Source organism: Leptidea sinapis, chromosome 27, assembly GCF_905404315.1.
Source record: "Leptidea sinapis chromosome 27, ilLepSina1.1, whole genome shotgun sequence".
In the NCBI taxonomy this organism is placed as follows: domain Eukaryota; kingdom Metazoa; phylum Arthropoda; class Insecta; order Lepidoptera; family Pieridae; genus Leptidea; species Leptidea sinapis.
In genome coordinates, this window is record NC_066291.1 from 8,027,446 (window position 1) to 8,044,509 (window position 17,064).

Sequence of the window (17,064 nt, forward strand, 5' to 3'; positions counted from 1 at the left end):
AAATCAATGAATACGGAACTAATGCAACCAACGAATACAGAATATTACGTAATAAGGCTTACATTATCCAGTCGAGCGCTAGATCATATCATCCACATTATTACAGTCATCTATAAAGGTGTAAGATCGGTAACACTATACTGACAATGCTTTCAAGAACGAAGTTTAGAAATTGTTTTAGGAATGTTCTAATATTACTGTTAGAAGAAGTAACTGACGTAGTGGAAAGAGAACCAAAAAGAAAAAAACTAATTTGAGTGATAAATTGATATAATAAACGAAAAAAATTAAAGCGGAGGCTTAACGATTTATTTTGCAGCAGCTGCAATCAGAAGATGTCTTTGAATACAGATTGACAATGAGAATAACAGCAGAAAATTTTGAGGAGTTGTTATCATTAATTTAAAACAATATTCGACGTAGCAATACATCACTAAGAGATGCCATACCTGCAAAAATAAAACTAAAAGACACTCTTTCCTTTTCATCTATTAAAAAATGTGGAAGTTGTTACCGTTATTTACATAAACCAATTCTATGGTTAGTACAATAATTATTAGTGTAAAAGTGAAAATGTTCTTTACACTACACCTTGAAAGTTATAATATGGAGGTTTAACCTACACGAAGGATTTTTTTGCCCATAAACCTAACGAGTTTTTCTTCTACTCGAGTTCATTGAAAAAATAATCATTAATCATGTATTCGTCTTTTACTGTATTTTGGTTTGAGCTGATAGTTTTTTACCAATGCTCTAAATAAATTAAACTAAAAACCACATTATCTACAGCTTGATAAACTGACGTTTCAATTTCGAAAATAAATATGTCAAATGTCAGTGTTGAGTGTCATAACTTCCAACGTAAGCAAAAATGAATCACAACAATTCAATGTTCAACTTCAATCTAAATCATTAGAAATTAATTCGACTTATTTCGTAAGGTATTTAGTAATATACATTAAGAAATAAATAAGAGACAGAAGGCTCTTCAATATTAATTAAAAACATGGATGCAAGGGCTGCAAAGTTAGCCAATGCTCGTAAGAAGGTAAGTTACTTTGCTTTATTAAATCGTAAATGTTTAATTACAAAACTCACTTCTAAATGCTACCTATTTTTCCTAGTAACTATATTCATGCATGTTTTATGAGATATTTTATCTTTGCAAGCGTTGGATATTAACATTTTAAATTATTATGCATCAATTGGGCAAATCTCTTACATCAGACAAATTCTTACTCGAAAGCTTCACTATTCAGTTGATATCGATGTTTAATTATGCGAGCTTAAAATATATTTTTAAATTGCTTGTATACTAACTATACTAAAGAGTACATTCCTAAAAAAGTCTAAAAACTAAACAATTTAAAATATGCAGTTCTTAATAATTTTAAACTGTTTTTAGTTAATTTGAACTAAGTTGCTTTCACATGATTTTAGTTACGAGATCACCAAGAGAAGAAAATAAACCAAAATGATGATAGTGGCCAAAATTCTGAGAGAGATACTGAACAAAATTTTGGAGAGACAAAAAGTAGTTTGCTAAATAATACCTGTGATAATTCACTAGTAATACCATCAGATATTACTATCCAAACAAAAGATGTACCAGACGCAATTGAAAATAGTGTAATCAATGATACTGCAATTAAACAAGGTGTTTCTTGTGTTCAAGACATACAAACTGAATATTTACTTAATAATCAAAAAAGCCTTGAAAGTAAATTAGAAAATCTTCAAACCCAATTCTCAGAACTGAATGAATGTTATGTTGCAGAAACTCAAAAGCATAACCAAGCTAAGAATAAAATTTATAATTTAGAAAGGGAAGTTGAAAATATCACCTTACAATATAATATTTGTGCAAAAGAATTACTTAAAAAGGATGAATTGATCAAAGGGTTGCAGTCCAACATTGAGACCTTAATAGATGATAATAATAGTTTGGTTGAGCAAATAGAGTTTACTAAGTCTCTTTTGAAAACAAAGGAAACAGAATACGCTAATCTTCACTCTCAAGCATGCTCTTATTACAACCAATTGGAAACAACAAAGCTACAAATACAACAACTAACAAGTGACACAAATGCAAATGTAAAGAACCTGGATTTCATGAATGAAAAAGAGTATTTAAGCAATAACATAAATACTTTAGAACAAAAAATTAGGGCTTTACAACAGGAAAAAGATACTTTGACATCACATTATGAGCATTATGTAAAAGATTTAAATGACCAGCTGAAAAATTCAATGTTAAGAAATGAAGATCTATCAAAAGAACTTTATAGACTAAATGAAAGAGAAAATTATCTTGTGGAGCAGATAGGTGACATGGAAATAAGATTACAGAACTTCAATAAAAAGGATTTTGAAGTAGAAACACAAAGTGATACCACAGAATTACAAAAACAAATTGCTATTTTGGAAGTAAGTTAAAGTTTGCATTTCTACAATTATGTTTTGTATAATGAATTGTTAATAAAAAATAATCTATATTTTGTACTTAGGAAATTGTTGAAGAAGTCAAGAAAAAGTATAGCCAACTTGAAGACCAGCACCAAGTATGTCTATTAAAGATTCAAGAATTAGAAAGCAAAGAGAAACCTGAGTGTGATCATGATAATATAAGCATAGAAAAACTTTCTGCAGATATAACTAGTGATAAAATAGCAGCTCAAAGGGCCACCGAACAAAACTTGCAGCTCAAATCTGATATAGAGGAACTTCAGCAAGTTGTAGTTAAAATGGTAATGATTTATTTAACCATCGTGTATTAGTATTAGTAACAATGAGTTCTAAAGTAATCTGAGTCCATAACATAAATGATGTGCAACCATTTAAATTTATTTGTACACATGTAAGCTTTTAAATTTGTGAACAGTTTTGTTATTATTAATTAAGTGATATCCCTCACTTTTGGGATTAAATATACAAATTTGGTTTGTACCAAAATTATGATGTAACTTGCAACTCTCGGGTTAACTAGGCCAACTGTCCATTGGTACAGCCCTGGGATGTAACCCGAGTGGTGCAAGTTTAAATCCCTCATTCTCCATAACCTTTGGTACAAATTAAATTTATATAAGTGAAGGAACACAAGGAGAAAAATTGTTTTCTACATAAAAATAATGAAAATTCTCTCTCAACAATAATATTACAATGATTTTATTATAATTTCACTTAATATGTAACATCATTGCAATACAGTCCAATAGATAACTATCACGCAAGCATTAGCATTTCACCCAGCTTTACTTAAATTGCAAATAATAATAAACCTTTATTCATCTAAGTTTTCCTTTTTATAGACAAAAGATAAACTGGAATTAACAGAGATGTTGGCCCATGAAAAAATTTTAAATAAGGAGCTAATCCTAAAGCTGGCTGATATAGAAGAGAAAGCAAAGGAAGTCCATAAAAAGTTGCAGGCAAAAGATGTAGAAATGATTAGACTCCAAAATGAATGGAGGCAAATGGAACGAAAAAATTATTTATTGCAACATGATCATGTTGATATGACATCTCATACTGAAGAGAAACAGTCACAGAATGATTTGGTAAATAAACATGATGGAGTCAAAGAGGAAGATAATTTAATTGAGACAAACAATAATGACAAAGAGAATGAGATTCTGCTCAACCATCATAATAATATAGACAAAAGAGAAGCAAGCATAGAGCAAAAAACTAACTGTTGTATTCCAAAGGTTGATGCAATGTCAAAACTACAAGAACGCTTTACCCACATAATGGATGAAGTAGCCAATTTATCAGATGAAAAACACAGACTTGAACATATAATACTGCAACTTCAAAATGAAACTGATACAATTTGTGAATATGTGGCTCTGTATCAACAGCAACGCAGTTTGCTTAGAAAAAGAGACGAGGAGAGGACTCACCAATTAAAAATATTTGAAATAGAATGTAATGAACTTAAAAGACATTTAGATGAACTTCATCAACTATTTCTCAGATTGGCAGAAAATAATGAATTTATAGAGTATCTTAATAAAGTAGCTAAAAGTGATGAGATGCTACGGATAAATGAGCTGCTCGAAACCCTGCAACAAAGTAGATTGGTCACAAATAATTTGAAAAATTTGGGTTTGGAAAGCTTTTATCCATGTAGTTGCTGTTCTGGAAAGTTAATTGAAGTATGAATTACAATCAATGTAATGGTAATTATGTATTAGGTAGGTGATATCATTGTTATAATTTACAGGCACTTCTCTGAACACACCATTAATACATAAAATACCTATTTATTAATACGGCTTTACTCATGTGTTACGATTCGAAGGTCGTTTATTAGGGTGAGTGTGGTGGGTTCGCGATAATGTCCTGCCTCTTCCCGGCAAAACGGTTTTACTCACCCATAAAACGTAAGTAAAGCCGTATTAATAAATAAATTAATAATCACTACAGTCGAACCTGGATAAGCGAGAGCTCAACTGAGCACAATCTCATTCTCGCTTATAGAGGTTTCTCACTAACCCGGGTAACTATAAACTGAGTAAGTCCCAAGGTACACAGGCACACATGTCCATTTGAAAAGAATGCGAGAAAACAATACAAAAACAATGGTAGAAAGTACTAAGTAGTAAAGAACAGAATTTATGACTCATTCTTAATGAGTCATAAAATAGCAGATAATAAATTAGATTTGTCATTTGTTACTGCACGTGTGTATCTTTTATGTATGTATGTATTTTTATTGTAGCTATAGTTCCTCCTAAATAATATAAAGAAATAAAGCTCGACTGTCGCTTATAGAGGTATAGATAAGCAGCAGTCTCACTTACAGAGGTTTCTGTTTCTCGCTAATAGAGGTTTTGGGGGCTTAAAATGACGGGTCCTGGCTATTACTCTCACTTATAGAGTTTTCTCACTTATCCAGTTCTCGCTTATCCAGGTTCGACTGTATTTAATAATTAACAAAATACCTAGGTAATTTTATTTATGATATAGAAGAAAAAAACACCTGTCATACATTTATAGGATCATATCGAACCAATTATTAATGTAAATTGATATTTTTGTCTATTTTTTAAATATTCACATTCAGGTAAACAGAATGGTTATTCCAAAATAGAGATGCTAGATCTGTGTACCTATATAAAACAAATGTTGATTGGCATATAAGGCTTGAGTAAGAAAACACAGATGTTGTGATTTAGTGTTGAATATTTTAGAAACGAAACATTCTTTGTGCAATCTAGGTAGGTACTATAGTACTATAAATTTTATGATCTATTCCAAAATGTTAATTTACAATAACATGTGTATAGTTAAGTTATTTTATACAATGCCTAAACTTGTGTGAAATATTATTAATTTTTTTGGTGCAATGCATACTGTACCCAAGTATTTAATTTACCTGCTGGTCTTCTTCCAATGTGTAAAGTAAATTTGTAATTTTTTTGTTACCTTGTTATAAATTATTTGATTGGAGTCAGTATTATTCTTTTTTTATGCACCTTGCATTAAAGATAACACAATAATTAGAACTTGTACTCAATAGTTAATGCTATTTTTGGATTATTGGTTATTAAATTATAATTAGTGTGCCAGGTAGGATGTATCCACTCTGTATATAGGGCGGCACTGAAAATTTCGGGAATCAAGGAAGTGACACAACATTACTATTTAAAAATGTATTTAAAGTATATTTAAGTATTCTCCGCGAAATTTGACACATTTTTCCATACGATGGAACCAATCATTGAAGCAACCATTCATTCGGAAGTTGGGTTTCCAAAATGGCCGTTTTATAGGCGTCCACAGCTTCTTCAGGTGATGAAAATCTCTGACCACGCAATTTATTCTTTATTTTAGGGAAAGTATAGAAATTATTAGGGCTTAGGTCGGGGCTGTACGGCGGATGGTCTAATAATTCTATGTTTTCTTGCTCTAAAAACTCTTTTGTTCTGTGCGCGGTGTGAGAACTCGCATTGTCGTGATGGAGGATAATGCGGCGGTTGCAGTTCTCTTTACGGAGTTCAGAAACGCCCTGTGGCAAACAAATGCTAGCATACCATTCTGCATTAACCGTTCTTTGTCGCTCAACAGGAATAGTCTCAACATGGCCGGTTTTGGAGACAAACGTGGCCACCATTTTTTTTGCAACACTTCGTAACGAACAGTTTTTGTTGGCTTGAACTCATTTTCGAACACCAAAACTCGTGACTGGTTTTTTGTTTCGGCTTCGTACTCATATATCCAGGATTCGTCACCTGATACGATTTAGTATACAGCATTTGAGGATCCTGCGTGGAATCTTTCGAGAGTTCTGACGCACCAAGTAACGCGAGCCGCTTTATGCTCTTCACAGAGCAAATGCGGTATCCATCGGGAAAACAACTTTTTTACACCTAATTGTTCATGCAAGATTATTTGTATTTGACTCATGCCAATGACTAAAGTTGCCTGAATTTCGCGGTATGTCACATGTCGATCTTCCTCAATCAGCTTACGCAACGTTTTCTTTGGTGACTGCAGTTTTTGGACGACCTTCACGGGGATCATCACTGAGCTTGACACGTCCACGTTGAAATTCAGCAAACCAGCGATATATTGTGGTTTTGGATGGGGCTTCATCACCAAATGCAGAAATCATCCGGTCAACACACTGTTTTTGTGTTAAACCACTTCGGAAGTCATAATAAATCATTGCTGTAGAATTTTCTCGAGTCAATTCCATTTTCTCCACGACTAAACCAGTTTGAAAAGATCTTGTGACAAGACCGAGAATCTTTTTTTAAATAAATAAATGGTATTCGATTTTTAAAACCATGGAGTTTTCAATTAAAAAGATTTAAATATGTCAGGAACAGTGGGAATATTCCATTCCCGATACTTTTAGTGCAGCCCTCGTATAACTTTATGGTTATTTTTTGAAACCAACTCACTGTTATCCCTTTATTAGTGCAGATTCGTCTTAACTACCTTTAATTATTAAAAGGTTTCCAAATCTCTAATAATTTTATACTCATTTATTTCAGATTGCGGTGCAAACTGTAAAACATTATTTCTACATCTTGAACTTTTTATATGAAAGTAGTCACTTTTTTTTATATAAAAGAGGGGGCAAGAGACTTACATGCTAGGAAGTGGTGAGGCAACCCCCCCAGTGATATCCGCAAAACCAGGGGTCAAAAGATGAGTTGCTAGCCATATGCTCTTATCTTGAAGGTCCCTGAGTCGTATCAGTTCGGGAAAACTGCAGCTCGTAATTGATTCCACAAAGTGGCTGTGCGAGGCATTCACATTTTGACGTGTCCGGGGGTGAAATGCGGCTACAGTTATAAACCTGATAATCTCTTCTGAGAACTCCTCCTGATGAATGAGATAGAAGATGCAGTGAGAACCCACATCTCTATCTCAGGCCAAAGAATCAAGCCGATTGGAGATGACTTGATCATAAATGATTTGAGCCGCTCTTCATTGTATGTGGTGTAGAAACAGGGTGAGAACTCCATGTGAGTCCCAATTTGCATCTTATATAGTTGCAGGCGGATACTAGCTGTGACAGTAGGAGAAATGATCTCGAATCGAAGCGATACGACAAAGGAAGACTTTAGCAGTGAACTCACAAACTTGTGTCACCTTAAATTATCGACTTTTATCGCGTTTATTTATCGACTGACTGCTTAGTAGCATCGCGCGCGCAGGCGCCGGCCACATACGGCTATGTATGCATAACAATTTTGACGGCACCTTTCCGAGACTTTGCATAGCATATATTTCAGACACAAGTTAATTCCGGTTCTTGTCGATGCTAACGCAAGAGATGTTTGTATATCCTGTCTGCCGCCACAGCAATGAATACTGCTTATTTGCAGGATATCATTGATATGCAGTCGCAAAAGAAACAATGTAGGAGATAATGCGCAGCCTTTCGGGACACCAGCGTTTATGGGTTTTAAGTCATCTTCCCTGTGCAGTGAAAGAATGGCAGCCTTGGATAGACTTGGCGAGTAACCACAACGCACGAGTTCCCGAGGGAAGGGAAAAACTTTCACAAATGGATGGTAGTATTTAACTTTCAACAAGTGATATCACATTTGAAAAATATATTTGAACTTGAAGTCATTCAAGTTTCTCGACAATTCTGCCTATATGCTTCGACTCTGCACTGACAATAATCAGTTTGTGGGATCTCGAGGCGTGATTGTACCCAGTGTGTTTTAAGTTCATCGATACTTTCATACTTAGATTAGTTAATGTGGTAGTACCACATTACCTGTGACCTGCCATCAATAGGTACCGAGACGGTTGGATTTAAGAGTTCTATACGTTGAAATCGCTAAGAATTACGATATCTTCGGTGGGCATCTGCTCCAACACGGAATCTGTAGCCATTTGGATGTGCTCAAGGAGCCGGTCAGTCTCCGCGTTACCGCTATGGGACCTATGCGCATATTCGTGGATGGTCATCGACAGCCAGAGAACGGATAGGTCCTGTCCTGTAGAACACATCCTCTCTGACTGATTATTATTAATTAATGTCTCTGAGAAAGAGGATCTAAAGATTAGGTACTGTTTAGCAATATTAAATTAATAACTTAAATTAATTTTGAAGCGAAGCTTTTATACGGAACTTCGGCCCGCTCGTCGGGGCTGTCTACATCTCTAGGTTCAAATAACAATTTGATTTCAAGTTTCAGGCAGACTTTTAATCATGTTTATCTTTGTATAGAGATATAATCCTATCAGGCTTTGTCAAAGGTGTTTTGACAACAGGATTTTCACGTCTCAAAACAGTAGCCCATTGGGCTACCTATATACTGATTAGGGAGATAATATTATTATGTCCATTTTACAAAATAACTTTTCACTACCCTCAAATAGTGTCTAGTTCTGTCTGCCGGCAGAAATATTATCAAATCAGTTTTGTTAAGATTATTACACACGACATATGCAAGATAAAATTCGAATGATACATTTGCTTACTATAATAACACGATGAGTTCAGCTCAAGGAAAGTCCATATTTTATTGATAATTCATATAAATTATTTTCCCACCCTCTTCTTCAACCTTCAGGCAGCAAATAAAAGCTTTTGACTTCAAGTTATGAACTCTAACTTCTACTCTATTTTCTTCTTTTTTTTCAACAAATGTATGCATATGGAGCATATATCCCTAGGTATAAAACCAAATTGAATACTGTGTCAAAAATATCTTAAAACTAAAAAAAGTGGACATATATCTACCTAGTTTTGACATAATGACAAACCAGCGCTGCAGCCATTATTGGTTTACAGCACAAGCTGAGCATCGGCCTTTTCTTTTGCCACACAGCATATTTAGTTAAGTTAGGATTAGGAATATATATTAACCCCCTTATTCATAATAGTCTGCTAACTTAAAGCATTGCTAATTCTCACTCTGTCTTCTTCTATTGACCTAAGTCAGAATGAGAAAAAACACTCCTTAGCGGCTGTTTAAAGTTAGCGGACCATTATGAATAAGGGGGTAAGTATTTAGATTGTATTTTTTATGTGTGTGGCATGGAACACATTTTTCTTTCTGTCTTACATTATACCGCTGATTATATAAAACTGGAACTGTTTAAATAAAATTAAGATGTTTATTTGTTTTATTTCTTTATTTTCACTAAACACTTCTAACATATTTCTTCAAACACATATGGGAAGGTATATACAGATTTAGAATAAAACTACTTGGCAATTTTTCACGCACAATCACTGAGCAAACAGTTATCACCAAAATCTCACAAAATACAAATACTTATCAAATGGTAACACATCTGAACCCGTGATATTGCCGATGTCAAAAGGCTGCTGGCTCTCATTTTCGAGAACATTGCAGTTTAAAATGAACTTGCATACAGTGCAACAGACATACAATTTACTAGCGTAAAGACAGATCTAGAAAAGGTAAGCGAATCTAATGTTACTGTAACCGATTTTTGATTTACAATTCGTAAACAGCCACGCTTGACGTATTTTAAATAAATAAACCTTCAGCTAACTCACACATTGACAATAATAATTGATCGAATCGATTGAACACGATCAATAAATATAGTATGTTCTATGTGTATTTAAATCGTCAATAATTATACTTATATCAGAAACACATACCTAATTGATAACTAACATAAAATTTTAAAAGAACTGACAAAATTCTTATTATTTGCAGCGTACTAGGAACTTAATAGATAGGTACTTCCACAGTATTCGAATAAACTTAGGTCACTATGCCAGAAAGAGTCTTAAACCACTTTGATTATATTGTAATAAAATGGCTTCTGAAAGACACGACATTATACATAATAATATTCTTCTTAGCTTTCAAATAAAATACTATTTAAGGTAAATTCACTAGAAGTTGACCACTAATGGACAGAAACCGATAAACTAAGAATTCGCGGCATTTTGTTTAAACGAATTCCATATTAAGTAGTCAGTGCTGCTATCTAGTCAACGAAACGCGCAAACTGCGCGCCCATATCTGTCAAATATTCAAAATGGCAGGCAGTTGTTTGTTGAGTGACGCACCGTAAATCTATTATTCGGTTTTTTGTAACAAGATTGAAAAACTTTGAAGTACAGTATTAGTTTTTGTAACTTTGCGAACTGATGGTAAGGGTTTTTTCTTTTCTTGTTCATTTATGTTTTATTTAATTAATAGGGTATTTAAAATATGAAGATTTGTTTACAAGATTGAGAAGTGGGTTGTGGTCAAGTACTGATTCCGTTGATCATGATGTTCTGGTAATTGACCATGATGGTCAATTTCTGATGAAATTCTGTATCATGTAAATATACTGTACACAACAACATATATTGAAGGGCAGCATTAATTAAAATAAGCTATTTAATTTAATTTTACAATAAGTTGATTTTATTAAGTAGTTGACCAACTTTATGGTATGATCTATTGCTAAAACCAATTTTTCATCTTGTAGATGTTTGGGAAAAAGGGCGCTTTCCTAAATTATACAGAAGCTGAAATGCTCGCAGCAGTGAATGATGTTCGCCTTCATAACACCAATAAGAACGGCTGCAAAAACTTCGGTGTACCAAGAATAACGCTTACAAATAAAGTAAAAGGGAAGTCACCAATGGAACGAAAGATGGGTCCGGCGTCCATCCTGACACCAGAAGAGGAGCATAAAATATGCGACTGGGTGCAAAATATGGCAAAAGCGGGTTTTCCTGTGACAACCGAACAGTTAATCGTGAGTGTAGAAAAATATTTGAAGGATATAAAACGTCCATGTGCCTTATTTAAAAATGGAAGACCAGGTAGATCATAGGTATAGTCATTCATTCGGAGGAATCCAACCATTTCTACGAGGATATCACAAAATTTGACGGCATCGAGAGCCAAGGTAACAAGTGCTCAACTATCAGAGTGGTATAAACGTGTGTATAAGGAGTTGGAAGATAGTGGCCATGCTGATATATTGAATGATGCACCGCGAATATTTAATTGCGATGAGACAGCATTTTTTTTAGCACCAAAAGGACCTAAAGTGCTTGCAAGGAAAGGTGAAAAAAGTGTGTATCAGCAGGTAAATGCCGACGACAAGGAATGTTTAACTCTGTTGGTAACTGGAAATGCAAACGGTTCCCTAGCTCCTACCACGATATTGTTCAGCTATAAGCGGATACCTCAAGTAATTGATGATAACTTCCCTTCAGACTGGGGCATTGGAAAAACTGACTCAGGTTGGATGACGTGTGAAGCATTCTTTGAATGGATTCAACCCATGGATGTGGCAGTATTTAAGCCACTAAAAGAAGCATGGAGGAGGCATGTACAAAATTGGAAGGTTGATAAAACAAAAAATGACGAGCCTCACGTACTTATGAAAAAATATTTTGCTAAGTTATTACACGAGGTAATGGACAATACCATAAATAAATCAATTTTGGCAAATATATTTAAGAAATGTGGCTTATTTCCGTGGAACCCATTGGAGGTAAAGTCCCACTTGAGAGTAACAGCAAAAACCAGGAAATTAGCGAACAAATTCACTATCTGAAAAGAAGCTTAAAATTTTTAAACGATAATATCAATCCCGAAAAATTTGTAACATTTGATGCACAACACTGGATGAATGGTCAGGTGATTTGGTTGATTTGTCGCTGTTTAATTTGTGGAAAAAAAACCAAAAGATGAACTTAATAGGCTACAACAATGGAACCGTCGTTATCGAATACAAATCGTTAGGTGTTACTGTAGAAGATTCCCAATTATTTGATCTGAATTTTGAAGGATTTAATACATCAGGCATCATCACTGTAGAAGAGCTTCAGCTCATCGGAACCGTCAGCGTCAGAATCTAACAATAATGATAGTGTTTTGGAAACATCAGCAACTGCGGTACCTATTACTGTTGGTGACAACCTGCTAGTGACGATCCCAGGATCACCAGCAATTAGCGTTACTGACGGTGTATTTGAAACCACTGTAGATCAATTGGACATAATTGCTACTAACGATATGCTTGAAATTATGCCAAAACCATCAACTAGCGCTGTTAATGATGGATTAAATTCCGGTATCTACAGTATTACTAGCACTTCTTCTGAGGCTGTACCGGATAATGTACCCAGCCCTTTTAAAAAACATTTCTTTTATTAAAATACTATCAAAAAGGTAAATAAGGTACTAGATCACGTTCCAAGGAAAGAATACCTTCTATTATTTCAGGTAAAAGTTACCAGGAATATCCGCAGAAGAAACTTAAGCAAAAAGAAGATCTTAAACGAATTAAAGTAGAAAAGGCTGCTGAAAAAGCTACGAAAGAAAGAAGAGAAAGAGTCATTACAGAGAATCAAAGCTCTCAAAAAAATAGAATCAACCAAAATAAAGCGAGTAAAAAAAACCTAAGATTCTCTTCCGCAAGGCAGACTCGGATTCTGTGGTCTCGTCAGGAGAAAGTGTAAATGAGTTAGAAAATGAAATTGATCAAGAATCTGACATTGGGGGTTTAAAACCCCCTCAAAAAGTAGATGGTGAATTTGTCATATTTAAGTACGACAATAACTTTTATCCAGGGAAAGTACTTAAAGCTATGAAAGAAACAGCAACATTTTCATCGATGCAAGCAAATGGTCGATTGTGGAAATGGCCTGTACATATAGACGTGATCGACTATCCCTGGGATGCAGTAGTTGCTCATATAGAGGAGCCCAAAAAGACCAGTTCTACGAGAAATGTAGTTAATGTTCCAGAGATACATTCTTTTATATAATTTTTAACCTACTTATCTTATTTTGCATCTTATTTAACAAATAACGCAATTAAAACTGAAGCATCTGAATGGTCATCTACTGATGCAAAATATGGTCATCTACTAGTTTTTGCATGGTCAACTACAAAATTTCTAATACTAGGACTTATTTAATTTTTATTTAACCATTGTACATGAAAAAATATTGGTTCATTAGTTCAAATACTTGCATCTGTGCAAAGTTTACAAAAAAAAGCACTAATTGACTTCATATGCCAATTAAAGTCAAACATTAAAAAAGAAAATTTTGTGTACTTAAGTGATCATCTACTGATGCTTTTACCTTATGTTAATTACATTGCTCTATGAGACTTTATTTTGAGTAAGGCGTTATTTTGCGAAAACCGTAATTATCCACATATTTTGAGTGTTCCGCTAATAATTTTCTAAACACATGATATAAACACGTGTCGAATTGATTGAAGACAATAATTAATAGCGGAATTTACACTCAAGATATCTCAAAAATTTTTTGGATAATTGCTCTAAATTAGCTAAATAGCAAATTTTATTTTGACATGAATAACGTTTTTAAATATACTTCGATCATAGAATAATAAGGCTCAGAACGATAGTTTCATTCATAGTTCCTATCAATATAGAAGTAACATTATAATTAATATGTGCGTGAGCATTACGTACTTATATTCGCCAACACGCACACAGTCAGCCAAATAATTTTACAAGTGAATAGACATTCCGCTAAATAAGTAAATTGTAAGAAATACTAGATGATATGTAATAAGAAATAAAATATATATTAAGCATTTAATAAAAACACTACGTATTGAATTATTTTTGGAACAATTTCTGAAGTGTAAGTAAAGAAGTTCTTTAGAATCGTTGTTTTTAGAAACTCGATGAAACGAAAAAGCGAAACGATAGAGGCGCCATTCCCAGATATATCCGAGGTCTTCGGGCGCTTTTAGTGTCACGCGGATTTGCTCACGCACGCGGGATTGGCCCGCATGCGTAGCATCCGCAAAGAACAATTTCATATAGGTATCTATTGTAAAGCGTGATATACGCACGCGGGACGCGGGGCGCCACCCCGGTGCGGGGTATCCGCATGCGTAAGCACTGCCTACAACTTCAGTGCCCATTTTAGAGTCGAACGGGGCGCACGCGCCGTATTGTACTGCCGAAATGAAAATCGATACAGAGCGAGTAATCATTGAAGTTCATCTGCGGCCCGTTTTGTGGGATAAACGCAATGAATTATACAAAAACAGGGACGCGAGAGAGGCTGCATGGAGAGATATTTTGAAGGAATTGGCACCTAACTACGAAAATTTGAGCGAAGAGGAAAGAAAAGAGGCGGGTATGTGTTTGGTTTATTATTTTATTTATACAAGCATCATTACTTTATTAATATAAGCATAATTATTTAATTCACAAATAACATCAAAAACCTTCTAAAACCTTTTGAGTTTAGTTAATTAATTATATATCGGTGTTGCCAGGAGACTTTTCCTTCATTGATAAAGTAATCTGCAAATATATCTCTGATATTACTTGCCGACGTATTACTACTTTCAGTCTGCTGCCTGGGTAGTGGTCCCGTAAAACCATTTGTGACAAATGTATGGCTGACCATGTATCCATCCCGTTTCCTTATGAAATTGTGAAGTACACATGCCGTCTTGACTATTAATTGTGCTAGATCTAACTTGACAGTCATGGATCTGTGAAATATTCTAAATTTATTTGACATAATTCCAAAAGTGCATTCTATGTACCTTCTAGCTCTGGACAGACGGTAATTAAATATTTTCTTTTTGTAAGGTAAATTATCACGAGCATAAGGCCGCATCACATGTGATGATAAACCAAATGCCTCGTCTCCCACTATCACGAACGGCAACTTTGCTCTTACACTAGATGGATAAGCTACTTCGGGGCAAATAATAGGCAACTCTTGCGGGTCAGGGATACCCAACGTGTTACTTTCCAGTTTCGTATACAAATGACTCCTTCTAAAGATGGTTGAATCGGCGTTACTTCCACTGGTACCGACATTAATATATGTAAAATTATAATCAGCATCACACATTGCGAGGAGCACTACAGAATAATATTTCTTATAATTAAAATATAGTGATCCACTGTGCGGCGGTCGAATCACTCTTATATGTTTTCCATCAATAGCACCCAAGCAATTAGGAAAATTTGTATATGTGAGAAATCCCTCTGCGATTTCTTTCCATTTGATCCCATTAAGCTGTGGAATACATTCAGACTTTAGTTCAATCCATATTATGTAACAAACTTGTCTTACTATTTCGCTATGTTGCCAAATATCTGAAAACAAAAACAATATATTAATAATATTATGATTATATAATATATTAATAATGCTGACATCAGACATAAGACGGCATGCACCGCTCGAATTTTACTTCAGAAGAAAAATAAATACCCTTAAGGTGAAAGGGCACGGAAGTAGCTAGCGCTAGAAGTTTTTAATTCGTTTTAACTACAGTACTGTAGCTACGTTAGATTTCTATCATTTGCCGAAAATTTTATCATAGGGGGGTATTTATGCAGTTATGATTTCATATGAAATGTTCGAAGTATAGTTATGTATCTCATATCTGCTAAAAGTGGCCACTTTTAGCAGATTTGAGATACATAACTGTGCTGTTAATATTTTATAAGAAATCTCCTCTGTATAAATTAACCCCTATGGTAAAATTTCCGACAAATGAAAGGAATCTAATGAAGCTAATTTTTGTTAAAACAAATTAAAAACTTACAGCGCTAGTGACTTCCGGAAGTTTTCACCTTAATATTGATGATGGTAATTTTTATTGGTACTGGTTTTGGGTAACTTGATCTGAAACTGTGTGTACTTTTGCCAACTACTTATTATATTTTGTCATTTCAGACAAGAAAATACAACAACGCTGGCGAACAGCAAGGGACACTTACCAGAAAGACAAGATATCTGAAAAAAATCAGCCATCCGGCTCTGGGAGTAAGAAGAAGAAGAAATATTCTTACTATGACATTTTGACTTTCTTAGACAGTACAACGGAAACTGCCGGAGAAGAGTCACTCTGTGAAGAAATGTCTGAACAAAGTAATTTAGAAACACCTAATGAGTCCACGCAACTAGGTACTTCACGTCAAGAAAGTTCTCAACTAACATCACAACGTAATTTAGAAACACGTAATGAGTCCACGCAACCAGGTACTTCACGTCAAGAAAGTTCTCACCCAACATTAAAACAAAAACAAGTAAAATCTAAAAAGCAAGCACCATCCGAATTTGAGGCACAGTTATTAGAATGCTTAAAGTCTAAGCAACTGGAGCTGGAAAGTGAGGATTTGGCTTTCTTTCAGTCTCTGCAGCCTTCATTAAAAAGATTCACTAGATATCAAAAACTAATGTTCAGAACAAAAGTGTTAAATATAGTTATGGAAATGGAAAGTCAAACACAACCTGCATACTACAGCCCCATACCTACAACAAGTTCTAGTGCTTTTACTGAGCTTGACAGTTTGTCACCGATAAATCAAGATTACCAAACCAATAGTATAATCCAGGATACTTCCAGTCTTAACGACAATGCTATTAGTTCTGCTGCAGTGAATGATAATGAAACTCTTATTTCGACTGAAAGTCGCCTGTTTAATATCACGTCTTATGACATAATTTATAACCCAGCAACAACATCATCTACTGGCGAAAGTAATGTCAACGCTCAGGATACAAATTTACAAAGAAATGAATGATGTAAAATTTGATTTTTAATTTATGAATAAAACTCTTTTTATTAAAATGAG

At 34.4% G+C, this 17,064-nt stretch overlaps 2 protein-coding genes across 5 annotated transcripts; both read left to right on the top strand.

Annotated features, from left to right (window-relative positions):
* The first annotated feature begins 854 nt into the window (after positions 1–854).
* On the top strand, positions 855–13,484 carry LOC126972771 (golgin subfamily A member 2-like). 3 transcript variants are annotated; one of them, XM_050819810.1, is made up of 5 exons: positions 855–1,048; positions 1,441–2,427; positions 2,508–2,747; positions 3,309–4,196; positions 10,939–13,484. In XM_050819810.1, the coding sequence occupies exons 1-4, from the start codon at positions 1,007–1,009 to the stop codon at positions 4,161–4,163; spliced, it is 2,124 nt and encodes a 707-aa protein (XP_050675767.1). In that variant the 5' UTR covers positions 855–1,006; the 3' UTR covers positions 4,164–4,196; positions 10,939–13,484. The 3 variants fall into 3 exon arrangements, with proteins under 3 accessions (XP_050675767.1, XP_050675766.1, XP_050675765.1); XM_050819809.1 differs by lacking the exon at positions 10,939–13,484 and adding an exon at positions 7,005–9,597; XM_050819808.1 differs by lacking the exon at positions 10,939–13,484 and having other exon boundaries at positions 3,309–9,597.
* Positions 13,485–14,321: 837 nt separating this feature from the next.
* Positions 14,322–17,064, top strand: LOC126972836 (uncharacterized). 2 transcript variants are annotated; one of them, XM_050819927.1, is made up of 2 exons: positions 14,322–14,596; positions 16,163–17,064. In XM_050819927.1, the coding sequence occupies exons 1-2, from the start codon at positions 14,422–14,424 to the stop codon at positions 17,011–17,013; spliced, it is 1,026 nt and encodes a 341-aa protein (XP_050675884.1). In that variant the 5' UTR covers positions 14,322–14,421; the 3' UTR covers positions 17,014–17,064. The 2 variants fall into 2 exon arrangements, with proteins under 2 accessions (XP_050675884.1, XP_050675885.1); XM_050819928.1 differs by lacking the exon at positions 14,322–14,596 and having other exon boundaries at positions 16,095–17,064.

Bases quoted from the DNA above. Each gene is read 5' to 3' on its own strand.
- LOC126972771 (XM_050819810.1), top strand. From the start codon at position 1,007: ATGGATGCAAGGGCTGCAAAGTTAGCCAATGCTCGTAAGAAG. The intron at 1,049-1,440 runs GTAAGTTACTTT...ACATGATTTTAG, and splicing joins TAGCCAATGCTCGTAAGAAG to TTACGAGATCACCAAGAGAA. The intron at 2,748-3,308 runs GTAATGATTTAT...TCCTTTTTATAG, and splicing joins AGCAAGTTGTAGTTAAAATG to ACAAAAGATAAACTGGAATT.
- LOC126972836 (XM_050819927.1), top strand. From the start codon at position 14,422: ATGAAAATCGATACAGAGCGAGTAATCATTGAAGTTCATCTGCGGCCC. The intron at 14,597-16,162 runs GTATGTGTTTGG...TTGTCATTTCAG, and splicing joins AGAGGAAAGAAAAGAGGCGG to ACAAGAAAATACAACAACGC.